The sequence below is a fragment of the Podarcis melisellensis genome (assembly GCF_964234715.1).
Source record: "Podarcis melisellensis genome assembly, chromosome: 8".
NCBI classification, from domain to species: Eukaryota; Metazoa; Chordata; class Lepidosauria; order Squamata; family Lacertidae; genus Podarcis; species Podarcis melisellensis.
In genome coordinates this window covers 63,094,595-63,114,843 of record NC_138540.1, presented here as the reverse complement: position 1 = coordinate 63,114,843, position 20,249 = coordinate 63,094,595, and the positions used below count along the sequence as shown (strand labels likewise).

Below are 20,249 nucleotides of genomic sequence, written 5' to 3'. Positions count from 1 at the left end.
CATCACAAGATGTGGTGATGAATCTGTGGTCTGATCCAGTGGGACACTTCTTTGTTCATGAAAAAATTATGAGAAGCAGGGCCCTCTATTTCTTTTCCCAGGATGAGCCGCTTGCTTTTTAAAGAGATGATGATGTGCGGTGCCACTGCTGCCTAAGAACATAAGATGAACCTGCAGGATCAGGCCAAAGGCTCAACTAGTCCAGCATCTTGTTTTCACTATGACTGACCCACTGTCTGTGGAAAGCCTGCAAACTGGACATGAGTGCAACAGCACTCAGCCCACCTGCCCAAGGCATGTGCCCGTTCTTCCCTGCTAAGTGGATGTGTGTACTCGAGGGCATCAGCAGCATAGTGCCAAGGGCTCCTCAAAGTCTGGCACCAGAATTCTTCCCACCATGTCATTTTGCTGAATATATAGTTCAAGCATTCATAACCAATCCTTCCAGCAGACCAAGGCTATGTACACACCCCACATGACTTTCTCCAAAGAGTCCTAGGAGGTGTAGTTTGTTAAGGGGTGCTGGGAATTGTAGTTCTGTGAGAGGTAAACTGCAGTTCCTAGTATTTTTTTGTGGGGGGAGCTATGTGCTTTAAGGGGTCCCTTACCTTTACCTTTAGTGTGTGCACAGCCAAAGGTGATAGGTCAGTTGTTATTGGTTGACATCCATCTATTATTATTTATTATTTTAATTATAATAATCATCATCCCCACATAACAAATAGCAGCTAAGACAGAGAATGTTGGCTTGCCTAAGACCACTGAATGCAATAGTCTTCAACCTCAGACCCACTTGGAGCCCAAACATTCATTTGAAGTCCCATGTCTTTTTTCTTTTTTTTACCACATACTTGTATGGCAGTAGTGCGTCACTCCCATCAAGCTGGATGCAACTGGCGAGTTGATAAGGGTCGTCAGCTGGCCAGGCTGAATTGGGAAAGGAGGAGGAGGGACAAGGTAGCTGCTACATTTTGGACGTCTGCCTGGGTTCCCGAGTGCCTCTTAGCTTGTGCAGCGTACAGGCATTGGTTGCTACACCCTCCACTGGATCAGCCTCTTGACGCCAAGGTAGGGAGCAAAGGCCCTTCTGTCTGTCTGTCTGTCCTGAACCAACCAGCTTGCCCATTTCTACTTTAATATTTGCAGAGTGGTTTACGGGTCGCTTGAGCTCTTAAAAAGTTGGGTGCAGATGGAACAAAGCGAGTCCTTCTTAAGAGAAAGAAACATTAGCTGTGTGAGTGACTGGAATGTGGAAAAAACAACAGGAGAAAGCTTAGATTTCCGTTGTCTAAAACCTACAATTTTTCATGATTTCAAGGTGGGGAAACAAAATAAAACTCAAGCTATTTATCGACACAAAGTCATCACTCCAAAAAGTAAATAGGAACCAGAACGGCCATAGCAGTATTTTAGCTAAGCTAGAGGTGGGCAGAAAAAATAGATTGGAGGGGAAGTCTCGTAATGGACAATTTCTGGTTCTTAGGATTCTTGCAAAGAATGCTGGACTCAGTAGTCTTTTGCCTGATCTAGCAAGACACTTCTTTATGTTCTAAGTAAACGTATCATTTAGCATGCTCAGTATCATCTGACACTGATTACTTATGCCTTAACTGTTAAGAGATACTGAGTGTGCACTCTCGCTTTATAAATTTAACACATGTTGGTGGCCATGAGCGAGGGATTCTAAGCAGAGGGAGGGAGGATTGCAACACATAAAACAGATTATTCTAACCCTGATCTAATCTGCCGGTGGGGCTTAAAAATGGTCAACAAAGGTAATGTCCAAAAAGGCAGCAGGTGGAGGGAGAAGGAATATAGATATAGAACAGTTGAGGATGTCCTGAGACGGGTACCTAGAGTGCTCTGAAAACTCAAAGCAGGAGATAAATGCTAATTATTATTTTATTAAAACATGAACAGAATAAAGATCCAGATTCCAAACATTGTGGTGCAATAGGTTTTGTACTGTGTGTTGTGTGTATATGATAGTTGGTCAACAAAGTAGTAACTTTGCACATAATTCTGCTATTGATAGGGATTTACACTGGCAAATTGAGTTGGATGTGCTGGATCCAGATTAACGACATGTTCCTATACTCAGATGTAAGTCTCATTGAGTTCAGCAGGTTTATTCTCCAGTTAAGGGGCACAGGATTGCAGTTTATGTCTGCTTGTCAATCACATTTAGGTCCCATTGACTTAAACTTTTCATATTGATTTAAGAGAGACCAAAGTGCCACTTGGTTAGTCTGGATCCAAGCATGTATTCTGCAGTGTAATTCAAGAGTGCATTTGTTGTTTTGGCTAGAAACTTCAATAGAGAGTTGGAAAGGAAAGGGGGAATCCCTGGGAACCGAGAATGATGGCTCATATGAGCATTTCCTCCAAGGCAGGAATCAGCACCCATCTCCACGCAAATGCTTAGGCAAGCCATATGGTTTGTGCAGCAGTGAATGGTAGCCTCATAGATAAACCTACAATGAACATCACATAGTTGATGCTGCTGTTGCTGTTTTTAATAGTTATTCCATTACAGTGTTTTGTTATCTGGATCACAGTTAGCTTGTTTTTTGGCTTATATTGGAGGCACACATTTCACTCACTTCCACTAAAAATATGGATCCATTTTAGAACGCTAATAAGAGCTCTGCTGGATCAAAGCAAGGGTCCATCTAGGTCAGATTCCTGTTTCTTACACTGGCCAGACAAATGCTGACAAGCAAAACATGGAAGCAAGAATCCTCACCTGTCATTTGCCCCTCATCCCAGCAGGTGTTATTCATTAATAGGTAGACTATATCTAGATGGAGAGGTTCTCTTCAGCTGCCATAGCTAATACCTTAGGGCTCGATTGCACCACCTCCATGAATGTAATTAATGTTCTATGATATAAGCACATAAGAGCAGTCCTGCTGGATCAGATCAAGGAACCACCTGGTCCGCAGTGTTTTATACATCACCGGCCAGATGTACACCTGTAATGCAGGACCCGTTAGGAAAAAGTGAATCCCTATTCCTCCCAGTTGCTGCTCAATGGACACAGAGTAGTGGAGGCATCCAATGTAATGGCTCAAGCTGGAATCCTTGGCACACTTACCTGGGAGCAAATACCGCTGAACTCAATTTACTTTTAAGTAGAAGGGATGTAGCTCAGTGGTACAGCATCTGCTTTCAATGGAGAAGGTCCTAGGTTCAGTCCCTGGCATCTCCAGGTAAGGCTGAGAGTGTCCCTTGTCTGAAACTGTGGAGAGCCACTGCCAGTCAGTATAGATAACGTTGAGCTAGATAGACCAATGGTCTGATTCAGTATAAGGTAGCTTTCCTATGTGCATATCAGATTGTACCATATATTTTTCAAAACACACACTACAGTGCAATTGTAGATTGATCTACTCAGAAGTGTTTTTTTTTTTAAAAAACACAGCCTATTGAGTTCAAGAAGAAGAAGAAGAGTTTGGATTTGATATCCCGCCTTTCACTCCCTTTAAGGAGTCTCAAAGCGGCTAACATTCTCCTTTCCCTTCCTCCCCCACAACAAACACTCTGTGAGGTGAGTGGGGCTGAGAGACTTCAGAGAAGTGTGACTGGCCCAAGGTCACCCAGCAGTTGCATGTGGAGGAGCGGAGACTCAAACCAGATTACAAGACTACCACTCTTAACCACTACACCACACTGGCTCTCAAGGGGCTTACTCCCTGGAAAGTGCCTTAGTATTGCAGTCTCAGACCCTGCTTGCGGTACACTAGTACATCCCAGTTTTGAACTCACATTGCCTTTACAGATTTTGCACACCATTTTTGTCCTAAGACCAAAATACAACCATCATAAAACAAAATCAATTTAGGAACAAGCAACCCCACTAGGAAAAGTGTGGGGGGAAGGGGGAACCAGTAGCATCATAAATACAAATCTGGGAAACAGACGGCATGGAAAGCATATCTAAATAAGTCTGCTTGGAACATTTTCCTAAAGACTGGGAGGGAAGAGGCAGGGAAGAATTTCCAGAGCCTAGGCACACCTCTGGGAAGGTCCCGTTCTGTGTACTCTCCAATTGCACATCACATGGACCTCTTCAGAAAGTCTTTACTGGTGAGCAGAGTCCTGCAGAGGGAGCAAGGGGAGGTGTCCTTCACAGACCCAAGCTGCATACTTAGAACTGGGCTTCAAAAATACACTGAGAGCCACCTTTACCTTTACTAAATAGATACAGAGTCTGTCAATAAGGAGTCTGTGGCAGTAGCAGAGTATAGTTGTCCAACAGTCTTCAGAGTCAGCAGAGGATGTTGCAATGGTCCAACCTACATTTAATCAAAGCATGTGTAATTGTGGCTTGATCTGCCTTCTGTAAGAAGGGTTGCAGCTACGTAGCACCTTAGTCACAGATGCACAAAGCACACTCTGTGGCCACAGCAACAACCTGCCCCCCAGAGGCAAAGCTGGGTCCAGAAACACTGTTAGACTGAAAGCCTGATCTTTCAGAGGGTGTGCTACTCCATCTAGATCCTTAACACTTACAAATGTCCGCAGATCAAGTTCCTATTAAAGGCACAGCTACAAAGGCTGGTAAAAAAGTTGGCAACCCTAGCCGAGGACTTTGCTTCCTCCCCATCCTGTTCTAAGAATTGCCAATTGCTTAACCCTCCAGAAATTTGATCTTTACGTCCAGCTCTGAGAGATGCAAGACAGAGAGGCACTTTGGCTATTTCTGGCCTGTAACAAACAGGTTTGTCACCCAGGAGCTCAGATCTCCTTCCCTCCTCTCCCCGCCCCCAGCAGAGGGAAGGGAAGGTGGACAGAAACAGCTGAGAAACATTAGCAATAAGCCGTCCTGCCTGTGGAGGGTCAGAATCTGTATGCACCCTCAGTTCAGATATCAAATGCAGTCATGCAGCATGTCCCAAGTCATGAAGTCCACACGTGGCAGGCCTTGATGGAAGGAATTATTACAGAAGGGTACACCAACCTTTTCTCTGTGTTGTGGAAGATAAGGTGCCTGTCTTGCTCAGAGACACAGCCTGTGCTTTCAGTTACAGGCAACAGCCTAAATCGTATACTCTATTCTCCCACGATGGGTTTCTGCAAAAAGAACTGTACAGAGCTGGAGTAGCTAAGTAGCTGGAAGTTTGAGTAGTGAGGGAGCAACTCCCTGGTTCAAATCACACCACAGCTATGAGCTCCCTTGGTTGACCTGGGCCAAGCTACTATTTTAAAGCCTCAGGCCCACCCTGCCAGCTTTGTACTAGGACAGTAATAATACTGGCCCAGTATTATTACAGTATTATAATACTGGATGCGGGTGGCGCTGTGAGTTAAACCACGGAGCCTAGGGCTTGCCGATCGGAAGGTCGGTGGTTCAAATCCCCACGACAGGGTGAGCTCCCGTTGCTCGGTTCCTGTTCCTGCCAACCTAGCAGTTCAAAAGCACATCAAAGTGCAAGTAGATAAATAGGTACCGTTCCCGCGGGAAGGTAAACAGCATTTCCGTGGGCTGCTCTGGTTCGCCAGAAGCGGCTTAGTCATGCTGGCCACATGACCCAGAAGCTGTACGCCAGCTCCCTCGCCCAGTAAAGCGAGATGAGCGCCGCAACCCCAGAGTCGTCTGCAACTGGACCTAACAGTCAGGGGTCCGTTTACCTTTACTTTACAGGAACACAGGAGGCTGCTTTCTACCCAGTCAAACCAATGGTCCAACCAGCTCAGTATTGTCTGATCCAGGGATCGGCCTTTTCAGCCCAAAGGCCATGTTCGCTTCCTGGCAACTTTCTAGGGGGCCACAAATCTTGGTTAGAGTGTCAGACTACCAGGTTTTGATCTCCCTTGGCTATGAAGCCCCCTGGGTGACTCTGGGTCAGTCACTGCCTCTCAGCCTAACCAACCTCACAGGGTTGTTGTGAGGATAAAAGGAGGGGGGGAGGACTGTGTATGTCACCTTGAGATCCTTGGAGGGAAAGGTGGGATATAAATGCAACAAATAAAATACCAGTGTGGGGGTGTGAGCAGAGGCAAAAGTGGTTAGAGCAATAAATGTTAATTTTAGCTTTGTAAAATAGGCTAGTTTATCCACACATCCACAAACCCCTCCTCTAGCCCCCATCCAAGTAAGTAAGAGAGTAAGAGGCATTCGCAGAAGTCAAAGAAATTCCAGCATGGGCGTAGCCAGGATTTTTTTGGGGGGGGGGACTTTTGTTGGGAGATGGCAGAACTGACGTGATTAGTCAGGAAGTTAAGTATTTCTATTGTTTTACTTGATCTGGGGGGGACCTCCCCATAGGCATAGCCAAGGGGGGCAGCTGCCCTCTAAATCAATGAAAATACATAGCACACTGAGGTACTGTCCCTCCTTAAGAAAAGGCCTGCCCCCCTAACAAAAATGCTGGCTATACCCATGGAGCTCCCTGCCCGCCCCCTGGCTATGCCCATGAATTCCAGTTAGGCAAAAATACGCAAGGAGAGTATAAAGTAGGGCAGGTGAGAGGTGTGGCCTGGGGATTGGGGGTGTGGCTAAGAATGGGTTGTGGCCTCGAGACAGTCCTAAGGGCTTTAGAGAAGCAGGGGGTGGGGGTAGAATGCATTTGGCTCCTAGATTAGGACCACATCTAAATGCAATTGTTGATAGTAGAGGCATAGGGAACTTTTAGCCCTCCAGATGTTGCTGAACTACAGCTCCCATTGCCTCTGGCAACTGGCCATCCATCCTGGGGCTGATAGGAATTGTAGTTCAGCAACATCTGGAGGGCCACAGGTTCCCCACTCTTGTCTCTTTCAAATTCCTCCATCCATTTTGTGCAGGAGGCCAATATATATGTCACCTATGATATTCCTTTACAAAGCAACGTTCTCCTTAATACGCCTTACAGGCCACACTTCCGCTCCAATGGCACCCAAGAAGAAAGCCCCAAAGAAGAGCAAGGCATCAAAGACAGAGACGTCTACGAATGTCACCATGGTAGAGGACTCTTCTCTTGACATTGACCACCATCAGCAGCTGGACGGCTTGTTTGAAAATGGTTCAGGTGGCTTCCTCTGCACTGCCACAGAAGTCACAAATCCTAGCCACGGAACCAGTGTTCTGGAGGAGATGAGCCTCATGCACCAGGAGCGTTTCCTCTGTGACCTCACTATTGTCACAAAAACAAAATCCTTCAGCGTTCACAAGTTGGTCATGTCTTCCTGCAGCGAGTTTTTCAGAAGCCTGCTGAAAAAAGACCCAAACCTTCAACAAGTGGACCTCAAAGATGCCTCCTCCTTAGGCTTGGCTACGGCCATTGCCTACACCTACACCGGAAAGCTGAACCTTTCTCTGTACACCATTGGGAGCACCATTTCCATAGCCAGCCGCCTGAGGATGTATGCTCTGCTCAACATGTGCACCGACTTCCTCATCCAGGAGATGAATGTGGAAAACTGGATGTACATCGCCAACCTGGCAGACACCTACAATCTCAGCCAGGCGAAGGATGCTGCAAGGAAGTTCATCCGGGAATGCTTCCTGGAGTTCTCCGACACTGAACAGTTCATGAAACTCACCTTCGATCAGCTCAACGAGCTGCTGATGGACGACAACCTTCAGTTCCCCAATGAGGTGGTGGTCTTTCAGATTGTCATGAAATGGATCGAGTTTGATCCCAAGCGGATCAAACACGCCGCCGACCTCCTGAACAATGTCCGATTTGGCACGATCCCGGCTCACGACTTGATCAACTACATCCAGCCTGTGCCGTGCATGATGCAGAACCCGGAATGCCACAAGCTCCTGGTAGACGCTATGAATTACCACTTGTTACCTTTTCAGCAAAATGACCTCCAGTCCAGAAGGACCAAGATTCGAGGAAGCCGTAAAGTGTTGCTCATGGTTGGGGGCCGCCCGTGCTCGGCCGAGAAAGCTCTTAGCAAAGATGTAAGCTACAGAGATCAAGAAGGAAACTGGAATAAGCTAACAGAGATGCCTACCAAATGTTTTAACCAATGTGTTGTGGTGATGGACGGATTCCTCTACGTGGCTGGCGGAGAGGATCAAACTGATGCCCGGAACCAGGCAAAGCATGCAGTTAACAACCTGTGCAGGTAATGGGGAGGTTGCACCTTGATTGACACTGTCTATAGGGTGCCCAAGCAGGGGTCTTCCTCATGCCTGAAATCTTCTAAATCCATGTTGGGGTATCCATGGCCCAACTCCAATTCCTATTATCCCCAGCCATCATGGACAATGGTTTTGGGAGCTGTAGTCCAGCAACATCTGAAGAGGCCAGCAGTTTCCCAGCCCTGGATATACTGGGGTCACCTGCCAGAGGCACAAGTAGGCAGAGCAACAAATGTGAATTTTACCTTTGTACAGTAGACTAGTTTCTGTACACCCAGCCCTCTCTATCCTCCATCTAGGCAAGCAAGAGGCATTGTCAAAGCTCAAAGACACATTCCAGCCAGGAAAAAAGTCCAAAGACAGTATGAAGTGGGGCAGGTGAGAGGTGTGGCCTGGGGAGAGTCCCACGGGCCAAGTAGAGAGATCCAGTAGGCTGTACGTGGCCCCTGGGGCTGAGGTTCCCTACACCTGATGTATAAACTCCCCCAGCTATCCTGGGCTGCTAGGGCTGCATGCTGCCTCCAGTATTGGAGGGAAGGTGCCTCTGAAGACCAGTTTCTGGGAATCACAAGTGGGGAGAGTTGCTGGTGCACTCAGGTCCTGCTTACATTTTCTCCATAGGCATCTGGTTGGCCACTGGAACAGGCTGCTGAACTGACATTTGGGCTGATTCAGCAGCCAGGCTCTTCTTATATTATGCTCCTATGGACAGGGGAAGGTACTTATTTCTAACCCTGGTTTTTATTGAAGACAGAAGCCTAAGGCATGTCACAAAACATTATTTCATGGGTGAGAGAGACGTTATAATACACATCCGTTTGAGCCAAAAAATTAAGGGGCACAACAGGCAGGCAGAGGAACTTTAGATGTGTTTTGAGGCAGTAGGTCTTTCCCCCCAGGGGCACCTAGAGAAATTGAATGTTCTCTATGACTCTGGGCTTAGTGGTCTTATGGCCTTGCTGCATTTATTTACAGTGGATGCTTAGGTTGCGAATGTGATCTGTGCGGGAGGCACGTTCGCAACCCGCAGTGCTGCGTCTGCACACGCGCGGATCACAATTTGGCGCGTCTGCGCATGCGCCGAAACCTGGAAGTAACCCGTTCTGGTACTTTCGGGTTTGGCGCAATGCGCAACCCGAAAAAGCACCACCTGAAGCGTCTGTAACCCGAGGTATGACTGTATTTAGAAAATGTATAACCTGTGACCCCTTAAGTTAACTGGTCTCGGGTTTCCTAGGGGCCCCATCTGAGGAGTGGGACCGCAAACTGTTACCCTGACAGCTTCACCAGGCAAATTCAGATCCCCTGCTTCAACCACACATAAGAAGCCAACACAGCAACACCTGTGGAGCCTGCTGGATCAGCCCAATGGTCCATTAAGTACAGCATCCTCTTCTCACAGTGGCCAAGCAGTGGAAACCCACAAGCAGGCCCCAAGCACAAGAGCACTCTCTCCTCCTGCAGTTCCCATCAGTGGTATTCAGGGGCATTACTGCTCCAACTATGGAGGCAGAGCATAGCCATCACGCTCAATGGCGACAATGACAAACTCTCTTCCCCTCTGCAGGTATGATCCCCGTTTCGGCACCTGGCTGCACTTGGCCAGCATGTCGCACAGAAGAACTCACTTCAGCCTCAGCGCATTCAATGGGAACCTCTATGCCATCGGGGGACGTAATGCCAAGGGGACCCTAGTCTCTCTTGAATGCTACATCCCTTCAGCCAACACATGGCATGCCAAAGCCAACATGGACTTGCCCCGCTGTTGCCATGCCAGCGTGGTCATCGATGGCAAGATCCTGGTGACGGGCGGCTACGTCAACAACGCCTACTCCCGTACCGTCTGCAGCTATGACCCCGCCACAGATTCATGGCGAGACGGGGCATGGCTGAGCAGCCCCCGAGGCTGGCACTGCGCTGCCACCTTAGCAGACCGCGCCTACGTCCTGGGCGGCAGCCAGTTGGGTCCCCGGGGGGAGAGGGTGGACGTCATCCCGGTGGAGTGCTACAACCCTTCCACGAACCAGTGGAGCCACATGGCCCCCCTGCCCACCGGCTTGAGCATGGCGGGAGTGGCCACCCTCGGTGGGCAGATCTTGGTTGTCGGCGGTTGGAATGAGAGTGGGAAAAAGTATCAGAAGAGCATCCACGCCTACAATCCGGACCTGAACGAATGGACAGAGGAAGGAGAACTTTCCGAAGGCACCGTGGGGGTCTCCTGCTGCACCATCGCCCTTCCGCACTCAAGCACCAGGGGCTCCAGAGCCAGCTCAGCTGCCTCAGCAACGGTCAGCATTTAAGGGTGAGAGGATGGTTGGATGGAATGGAGGAAACAGTCAGAACTGGCCTCAGCTGGCATGATCAGGGGGTTCACAAGAGTGGTTTTGCCAGCTTCCAGGAGATAAATATTCTACCTGTAGAGCAGGTGTGGGCAGTTCTTGGTCCTCTGTATGTTGCAGAAATACAAACCCTGGCCACTGGCCATGCTTGCTGAGGCTGATGGGAATTGTAGTTCAGCAACACTTCCAAGGCCAAAGGTCCCCCAAACTTGCTTTAGAGAATTAGCACTGTCTTACTGCAGCAGGGGAGGCTAACCTGCAGCCCTCCAGGTGTTATTGGACAACCCCCATCCTTTACTGTTGGGGCTAATGGGGTGTAAGAGCATCTGGAGGGCCACAAATTAGTTACCCATGTTCTATAGCTTACCTCACAGAAAAATAAGTAACATGGCTGAATACAGCACCTTCTTCCCACGGTTTTATTTTAATAACACTTTTAAAGCACAATTTTTGGTGCCTCAAGTGAAACCTGAAGACGCCATTTGAGCTGAAATACAACTCCCCGTCCCTCAGCTTCTACCCCCAAATATCACCACTAGTTTTTTAAAAGAAAGGTGTGACCCTTAAGGCCTACCTTGAATGAACTGTGTCACTGAGATAAAGGATTCTTGAGGTCTAAATTAAAAATCTGAAGCACACTTTACAAATTTGTGTTGTGTCGTCTATGTGGTGTGGAGGAACTTTGAAATGGCATCCAGTGTGTTCTGTCAACCAATGACTCTCTTGAAGTTTTCAAGGAAGGGATTTAGGCTGCAAATCCTGCACTCCCATACTTGCCCATTCAGGCCCTTACAGTTTTACAGCCTCCCCATCCCCGGAGTACCACCCATAAGAACAAAAGGGTTTCTCATCAAATCTTTTACATTAATAATTTCTCTTTCACACTATGCCTCAAGGAAGTACGTTGCTAGGGGACAGAATAATTATGAGAGGCAAATGAAGCTGAGTTAATTGCAGGGTGGCTGACAGCACTTTCCCCCACCACCCTGGGCAAAGAGGGAACGTGTGCTTGGAAGTGTTTGTACTGAGCTGAGGGCATTGTACAATTGTGGTGACAGCCTTTTGTACAAGGCAGTATAAGCCTCCCAAGAAAAAGTGCGACCATTACAGAGGAAGGCACAAGATTTTCCTGTTTTCACACAGGCCTGCCTCGTGCCAATTATGAGGCTGTTTTATACCAGGTCCATCTAACCCAATAGTATCTACTAAGTAAGGATGCAACAACAGGAAATATGTGGATTTTTTAAAAAAATTTCTACAGGTAGCAACAGAAACGGGAAGGAAAACATCCCTCCCCTTGGCAGTCCTTATCTGGATCAGCTCCCATTACTACTTGCAGTTTAAATACCGTAGGTGGAAATTCCTGCATTGTGTAATTTTGGTGCCAACATTTGTCCTGCAAAAAAAAAAGTCTTTCCAGAGCCGTTTTCCTATGATGCGTTTAGTTGGAGAGTTCAACACTCAACTTGGGCATTCTGTGTCCATAGTTAGGCACTCCGCCACTCAGATACAGCCCATTCAATTACCATAAAAGATTAAATCTGCCATGCCAGCTCACTTTTGTCTGTCCCTACCTTGACCAAGAGGTGGTATACAGTGGTACCTTGGGTTACATACGCTTTAGGTTACAGACTCCGCTAACCCAGAGATATTACCTTGGGTTAAGAACTTTGCTTCCCCATTAGCTAAAGTGGTGCTTCAGGTTAAGAACAGTTTCAGGTTAATAGACCTCCAGAACGAATTAAGTTCTTAACCCGAGGTACCACTGTATTCCGGTGTTATTACAGCAAGCCTTCAGCTTTCCCCACTAAGTGCACACACAACATGCTAAAAGCCATCCTCCATGGCCCCTTCCTCTCATCTACCCATTTGGCTCTTAGGCCAGAGCAATTATTTCTCATTAGACTTTCTTTGAGCTAGCTCCATTTGGGGAGAAGGAAGTCACTCATTTTGTGTGTCTGGATGGCACATCTTGTGAAGACTCAGCATATATTTAATTCTCCTTCACGCTCTCACTTGTGCCTTGTGCTTTTCAAGGAGCGCTACTAATTTGATCTCAGGAAACGTCCCAGCCAAGAAGGCCAATGGGTTTTTTTTTACAACCCACCCAAAACTAAAAGAATCACCCACGGTACTCCAGCTGTCTATCAAATATTGAATACAGATCAGAACTAGAGAAAGGGGATTAGTAAGAGAATATGCTAAAAGGCAGTCTGAGCAAAGACTCTGCTCCACTCCACACCGAGAATACGAAGTGAAGTTTTTACAGAATTCAATTTGTTACTAATGTCAGACAGAGCATGATCTGAAGACATGTGATGCAGCAGCCGTGCCGAAGCTAACCAGGTCTAGGTCTACTGTCAGTGCTTGGACACAAGAGGATGGGAGCCCTCTATATGCCACTTTGGTTCCTTAGAAGAAAAATGTTAAGATAAAAGTGGTGGCCTGGATGTCAAAATAATGTGGAGCATTTTCCTAGTACAGGAAATGGATTATCATGCATACAACTATCTAAGGAGGTACAAGATCTTCCAAAGTAGAGAAATGACATCTATTGTTAGCAATGAGGAGACGGCTACTGGGATCACTTGTGTCTTTGATGGCCAGTGGCCTAGGCTGGGGAAACTAGGCTCTTCATGGCCAAGCCAACCACAGGCAACACCTCCAAGCTATTTTTGTAAGAGTGAAAGAGAAAGCAGAATCAGAAATATTGCCACTTTCACCCCACCCTCTCTACTTGTGGAGTGTCTCTGTCCTGTTTTCAATCTACCCCCACCCTGCCAAATGATAGGCTTCAGGAACTGTTTGAAATCATGTTGTATGTCTACACAGTCCTCCTCCTATAGCGGCTTTTGCCATTCCTCCTGATTAGGCAGACAATAGCTCCTGAGACAAAACATGGAAAGGACAAACAGATATAGTGGCTCAGCAAAGGATAAATGACCACAAAATACGCAGCAGCAAGTTAAATGGTGGAAAAATTTATTGACTTTTTTATACTGGAAACTTTTCATTTACCAGGAAGGATGATGCCGTCATACTGCAAGAGAAGAAAAGGATTATCAAAATAATTGTGCAAGAAAGAATAGTCTTTAAAGCACAGCCACCACCAGGAAATTTCTCCCTCATCATGCCTATGGCAAAGTGATTTGGTGCACTGGGAAACAAACTCAGAAGTTAGCAGATTATAAATATTGCACCAGTCCACACATTAGTGATTTTTTGTGGCACAAAAAAAGAACCAATTTCTGATTGGCTGAAAGGAAAGAGTATATTTACAAGCCATTTAAGCAGGAAGAGTGGTATAAAAGAGAAGCTTACACATTGTAAGTAATGATCTTGCCATGTGGAAGCATATTCCAAATACTTTTGAGATGCTGCTCACAACATTTCCCAATACTGTGAAGAACTGTATGAATTGCTCCCCACCCCCGAAATCTCCAGCCAACCTTGCTGCAGAATGCACAGGTCACACACATCTTTTACATTTGTTAAACGGAGCTCCATTAGACAAACACTAACAATTCAATGCAGCTCTCCAAAACTGTTCCAAACTACCAGAACTGCTGAAGACTTATGTACTGGGATTCTTTTAGAAGTGGAAGGTAAGAACTGAGCACAATTATTTTATTTAAATACTTATAAACAGCTTTTCCATAAAAATACAAGTCTATTTACACCATACAAAAATTTCAATAAAAACAAATAAATTGCAAAATGGACAAATTCACATTTCAAAGGCCTGTCTAAACAACATCCTTTTTAGGAGACATCTAAAAGAAGGCAGGAGTGATTCTTGCCAAACCTCTACTGGTAGGGAGTTCCACAGGGCAGTGTCTGCCACACTAAAGGCTTGGTCCCTAGTGAAGGCTGATTGGGCTTCAGGAGTGTTAAAAACACTAAGAAGTGCTCCATCAAATAACCTCAGTGATCCAGGTGGAGCATAAGATATCATAATTGCCCTTACAGTATTTTGGGCCAAAGTTATTCAGGGCTTTGTGAATTAACACAAGAACCTTGAGCTTGGCCAGGTGGCAAAGTTCAACATACCTCTGCTCTCGCTGACCGTTTGACATCAGCCAAGCTAACTGTAAACCCTATCCTAAAGATGCTAAGGTCAGAAACTGTTGATTGCACTAGATTGTACTGTTAAGCCTCCAATTGATTTTGGCATCACTGTACACTTGGGGGAGGGCAGGGCAGGGATAGTTTCTTTTAGATATATTGGTCTAACACAAAGAGGTCAACAAAGTGGACTAAACATGTTTTGCAAGATTGTTCGCAGCTTAAAATGCAGAAAAACCTACCTTCTGCTGGAACCAACGCATGGCTTCCTCCTTGCTGATTCGGTGCTTGGCCCCAATGCTACCAGTTCGGTGCTTCTTGTCAGCAATGCTGAAGCCTGGCCTGCCCAAAACCTGCAGCAGAAACACAAGCCTCGTTGAGTCCTAAAGACCTACCTTTAGAAAGCCTTTTCAGACAGACTTCCATCTTTCATAATGTTCGAGAAAGAAATTTAAGAAAAGCAACCAAGTTATCCACAGCACCCAAGAAGGGGGTTCACAGCTTCTCACAGAGTAAACACGCTGCAGCAGCTGCTAGTGTTGAATTTGGATGCAGGACCTGGGTAACAAGGAAGAGCTGGGCGATCTGATGCAAGTCACTCTCCTAGACTAACCTACCTCAGATGTAGGTCTGAAGATTAAAATGCTATACCCCACTTTCCAACATTAATGAGATAAGCAAAGCCATCATGAGCAACACTTGCTTAGGACTAACTCCTATGCTCCTTTTAAAGAATCTATAGACATAATGTTACATGAACAGCTATTTAATGTGTTCCTTGTAAAGCCACTTTTCCGCCTGCGTGCCCCCCAATAGACTTACCCCAAAACTGACTATCAAAAAACAGAGCAGAAAACTGACAACATCCTTTTGATTCCAGTTTAGTTTAATTACTTTTAAACTATTATATTTTATATATTTTTAACTTTCTGTGTTTAATTTTTGTAAAAAAAAATCTGGAGAAAATGAATCTGGGAAATAAATTTTTAAAAGCAGCAACCTATTTTTAAAACAGTAAGCGTAACAAGGGAACTTCCAGCAAGCCAATTAAAATTATCTTAAGAGCAGTGTCAGCAGTGCTTCACTGGACATATGTGTCAGTCTCACCCCAGGAACACACAGTAAACTATTCAAAAAACGATTCTGTATGGCTGCAGAAGTAAAGAACAGCAGCAGTAAAGAACAGCAGCAATCATTCCAGCTTTTCAGTTGATGCTTTTACAATCTGGTCCTATTCAATTCTCACAGCTGCCCTGTCAGCTAAAATAGGTTGAGAAAGGAGACACTTCTCATCCAATAAGCTTGACAAAGTGGGAATTTCAGCATGAGCATATCCAAAGGCAAAGTTTGCAGAGAAAGTAAGATGTGTAAATTGGTCAAACCACACAGTTTCCTTTCTACAGCTGTTACCAGTTGTTATAGCACAGGGGCAGAAAGTAGGAAGAGAGCCCACACACACCACACCACATGTTTTGGGCCTACCTAACCTCATACGTAACTCAGGTGTCCATAGATACAAATGTTAACTAGATACAGACTGGAACAATAAAATATCATGGCATGTTCTGGTCCACAAGCTCTAGCTGGTGCAGAATGCAGCAGCTAGACCACTGATGGGAGCTGAAAGCATGTGACACCTTTGCTAAAACTTCTGCACTGACTCCCTTTATGCTACTTGGTCAGGTTCAAGGCTCTTGTGTTGATTTACAAACCCTGAACAACTTGGTCTCAGGATACCTTAAGGATTTGCTGAGCCCTTATATACCAGGTCAATCACAGAGACTCTCTGTGGAGAGCATTTAGTTTTCTCCTGTGTTTACAGAGGCCCAACTAGCCTCAACTATAAATCAGGCATTCAGTGTTGCTGTTCTCACACTGTGGAATAGTCTTCCAGGAGAGATTCAGCAGGCATCCTTGCTTCTGACTTTCAGGCATATCTTGAAGAACCTTCTATGCCAATAGGTCTTTGCAGCTGTTTACTTTTATCAATAAATATTTGCTTGCACGCATGCACCAAGTGCACTTGCTACAGCTTAAGTTCAGGCTCCCCAGATTTGTTTTAGGGTAACAGCCCCTCTCTTGTATGTCCAACCATGCAGGAAATGGCAGCTACCACTGCAGTGGCACCTAGGCTCAGAGTTAGTAAGACCAACAAAACAACTCTACAGACATGACCTCTGGATTACAGCCTAAGAATGCAAAAGGGTAAGCTAAGTATACAAACCACATAGAAGTCCAAGCCGTAGATACCAATACTAGGATCGTATTTAATCCCCAGATCAATGTGCTCCTGGATTCCAAAGCCAAAGTTGCCGGTGTCAGAGAAGTTATTCTTCCTCAGCTCGTATTCTCGCACCTGAAACATTGACATCAGCTTTAAACTTTGACATTTTCCGACTTGCATGTGCCAAGTTCTCTTAAGAAAGCATCCAAATACAGCAAGGACAGCACTTCACCTTCAACCCTTTCTCCAAGATCTCCTCAGCTTTGGCTCCGCGTACAGTGCAGTGAACGGCTATCTTCTCATTTCTCCTGATCCCAAAGGACCTGACTGTGTATCGAGCTGAAGAAGAAACACAACTTTTCTTAAGTTTGCTCAAAGGGTCAGCAAAAGGACAGGTATGACATGCCATATTCAAGGAGAACAAAAATATGATGGTCAGAAATGTCCACCAAACACCCAGCTCCAAGTTTAAGATTACAACTTCCAAACAGCCGGTCCACATCTGCAAACAAGCTATACAGAAAACTTGTTGACAGGCCATATGACTGCAAGCACAGAGAGGGGAAGGCATGATCAGGAAATGGGTTTGAGTGGCAACTCCCCAACAAAAACACCAGCTGTAAGCAGCCCCAGTCAATGGCTTAAACTTCTCCCAACCTAGTACTCACCATATGTTTTTGGACAAGTTCCATTACACTTACCCACTAGCTGTGCTTAGTGAGGCTGCTGGAAGCTGCCGCCCAAACTTCTAGAGAGCACTAAGCAGAGAGGCCTGAGCTAAAATCTACTTTTGGTAATACTGATAGGCTAACTTAAGAATCCAGTTCTCTTTTTTAAAGGTTTCTAGCATTCATAGTTAAAGGGAAGTCTGCAAAGGACAAAGACCTGGACACTACAGAACAGAAAGCATGAAATGTGGATTCCAGTTCAAAATCAATCCAATTTGGTGTACAGAGAACTGTGAGGTGGGCCAACCCATTCCCTGACTTCCTGCCCTGGGGCAATCACCTATCCCTATTCTTTTGCCCTAGTCACCATGCTGTGCATGCGTTAAGCTGGACCAGGGTGCCCACCCACATAACAAAAAGAGAAGTCTGGGCAAGGGGAAGCAAATGAAGTTTCCAGACCACTGATAGTCTTAAATAACTTTGGAAACACTGCTATACATCCTGCACAGAAGCTGATCCTTCCTTTGTTTTTCAAAAAATAAAAATAAAATGGTATAAATAAAATTTCAGCCTTCTTCTAGAAACTTCAGTAACAGTCTTCCAAAAAAGCTTACCTTTGGAGAAAACAGGAGTCTGGCCTGTGAGCTGCTCCAGCACTTTGGCTGCCCGGGTGAGCCTGTCTCCACTTTCCCCAACACAGATGTTCAGGCAGAGTTTGCGGATGCGCAGCTCCCGCATGGGGTTCTCCTTCTCACCCTTGTCTTGTTGCTGTGCAATGGTGGGGGAAAGAAAGCAGTTAAACCAGCGACAGCTTTTCCCTATACCCAACTCACACGGCATAACACAAGGAGCAACGTATTGGGCTGGGACAAGTTTTCATAAGAGGCTTAATGTTTACAAGCATATCTTCTGTCCCCATGTTGACAATTTAGCATGAAACCCTAGACTGGGGTGGCGAATGTGTGCCCCACCCCACATTATGTTAGACTCCAACTCCCACCGGTCCCAGCCTGCATGGCCAATGGTCAGGAATGATGGGAGTTGCAACAGCCAGAGAGCCAAAGGTTCCCCATCCTTGCCCTGGACCCTAAAAGGCCTTCAAGTGGCCACTGTACCCCTCTTTGTGGTATTCTCCATATTCATCTCTCATTATTGCAATTTAGAAAGATTCCTGAACTGGACCCTACCCTCTCCAATTGTTATGGCTTATCAATACTGTTGACACTGCCCATCCACTTGAGGAAAAGGGCCAAATTACCATCAAACTCCTTTGTCTGCCCAGTCCCCTTACTCTGCTCTAGTAGGCAAGCTTCAAGAAAAAGAAAACCAGCCTACTAGCCAACAAAATGTGATTAGTACAGGCTCTTGAAAAATCCTATCCCAAAGCCTTTTCTTCCCTACTGGAAGCCTTCCAATACCTCAACATCAATATATGTATCACATGAGCACCTTATAGAGTAGAATAAGCAGCACCATGAGAAACACAGTAATTGTTAAGATGGTTCCTAATTCTGGAGGTCTGTTTCAAAGTTTGAGCTGTTTCTGTAAAAACCTGTTGGTAGCTACCCTATGTAGAGTTTTAATAGGTTGTTCATAAGCATGGCTATAAACCAAACCCAGCAAGAGGTAAATACAATACTGAGTGATACTTTACAAGGGGTAACTGCAACTTACAGTATCTTTAAAATATAGTGAGGCTAGTGACCAATACACGAAGGTAAACACAACAAGAACCAGACATGCAGACAACCCAACAGGTCCTGGTTTGTTTTTAACATCATGAATTTGTTTTAGCCCTGTTTTTAGTAATATTGACTTTTTATACCTTGTTTGTAAACTACTTTGGACTGGCTTTGCCCAGAAAAAGCACAACAAAAACAAGATAGCAAATACATTCCCTTTCCCTAGACTTCTAGCATGCTAGGTAGAAATATTCTAAACTAGCCTTTCTAACAACATACCAACTTTCTGTGTGCAATGAACTTTTCTTGCATGAGGTATTCTATCCCAAAAACCCTTCAGCCTTAAGAGAGAGAACTACATCTACAGAATTCAGCAAGCGAAGCTTTTTCAAGCATGGAGACAAAAGCAACAGGGCAAATTGCACTGGCTGCTTTTCTCGTGTTATCATGCTGTTCTCAAAGAACGCCAAGTTGGAGGGGGGAAGAAGAAACAGAAGGGAGAGCTGGCAACCACATATCATCTTGGGTAAGAAAATGCACCCCCAAATAAAGTGAAGTTTGGGGGATGCACTGATTTCCCGGAGCGCGCACCCCAAAGAGAACTGAGTGCGGAATGGAGGATGGGAATGAAACACCCCATCAGGCCCAGTCAACTTGCCCAGTGGGGTCAGAGATAAGAGGGCCTGGAGGACCACAGTATCTTCAGACCCACGTTTAAGGCCTCTCCAAAGGAGGAAGCTCGACTCCTTAGCCTGGTCTAACCACAGGGCCAGCTATTCCTACAGCCCTCCCTCCCCGCCCGGCGAGACTCTCGCCGCTTCCCAAAACGGCCCCACGGAAAGCCCCCAGCCCTTCCCCGCCGCGTCTGAGTAAATTCCTGCCCAGAAGGACTCGGACGCGGAAGGATGGCGGCGGATTCAAGGGGTCCCTTCGCGCAACTCCTCAAACACAAGCTACTCACCGCCATCTTGGAGGCGTGGAAGAGAGCGCGATAGACCCGGAACGGGATCTTAAACGCCAAAGCTGCGCTAGACTGCCACAGAGAAGGGGAGCTAGAAGGCTTGCTTGAAGGGGACGTTGCTGCCCTCTGGAGGCTGGAGGGAGGAACTGCACTCTATCCCCATCACTGGATAACTACGCTGTGTTAATCTGCCGCTGGTCGCGGGCGGTCGCTTACAGATCGCCAAAAAA

General features: G+C 46.1%; 2 protein-coding genes across 2 annotated transcripts; one reads left to right on the top strand and one right to left on the bottom strand.

The window, feature by feature from the left end:
- The first annotated feature begins 919 nt into the window (after window positions 1-919).
- LOC309375612 (kelch-like protein 31) lies at window positions 920-11,066 on the top strand. The gene is made up of 3 exons (XM_081921472.1): window positions 920-1,068; window positions 6,858-8,064; window positions 9,648-11,066. Exons 2-3 carry the CDS (start codon window positions 6,875-6,877, stop codon window positions 10,378-10,380), a joined length of 1,923 nt encoding a protein of 640 aa, XP_081777598.1. The 5' UTR covers window positions 920-1,068; window positions 6,858-6,874; the 3' UTR covers window positions 10,381-11,066.
- A 2,318-nt stretch (window positions 11,067-13,384) lies between these two features.
- Window positions 13,385-20,151, bottom strand: RPL11 (ribosomal protein L11). The gene is made up of 6 exons (XM_081921559.1): window positions 20,020-20,151; window positions 17,991-18,144; window positions 16,941-17,047; window positions 16,709-16,840; window positions 14,727-14,837; window positions 13,385-13,459 (listed from the first exon to the last, which is right to left on the bottom strand). Exons 1-6 carry the CDS (start codon window positions 20,023-20,025, stop codon window positions 13,430-13,432), a joined length of 540 nt encoding a protein of 179 aa, XP_081777685.1. The 5' UTR covers window positions 20,026-20,151; the 3' UTR covers window positions 13,385-13,429.
- Between the last annotated feature and the right edge of the window lie 98 nt (window positions 20,152-20,249).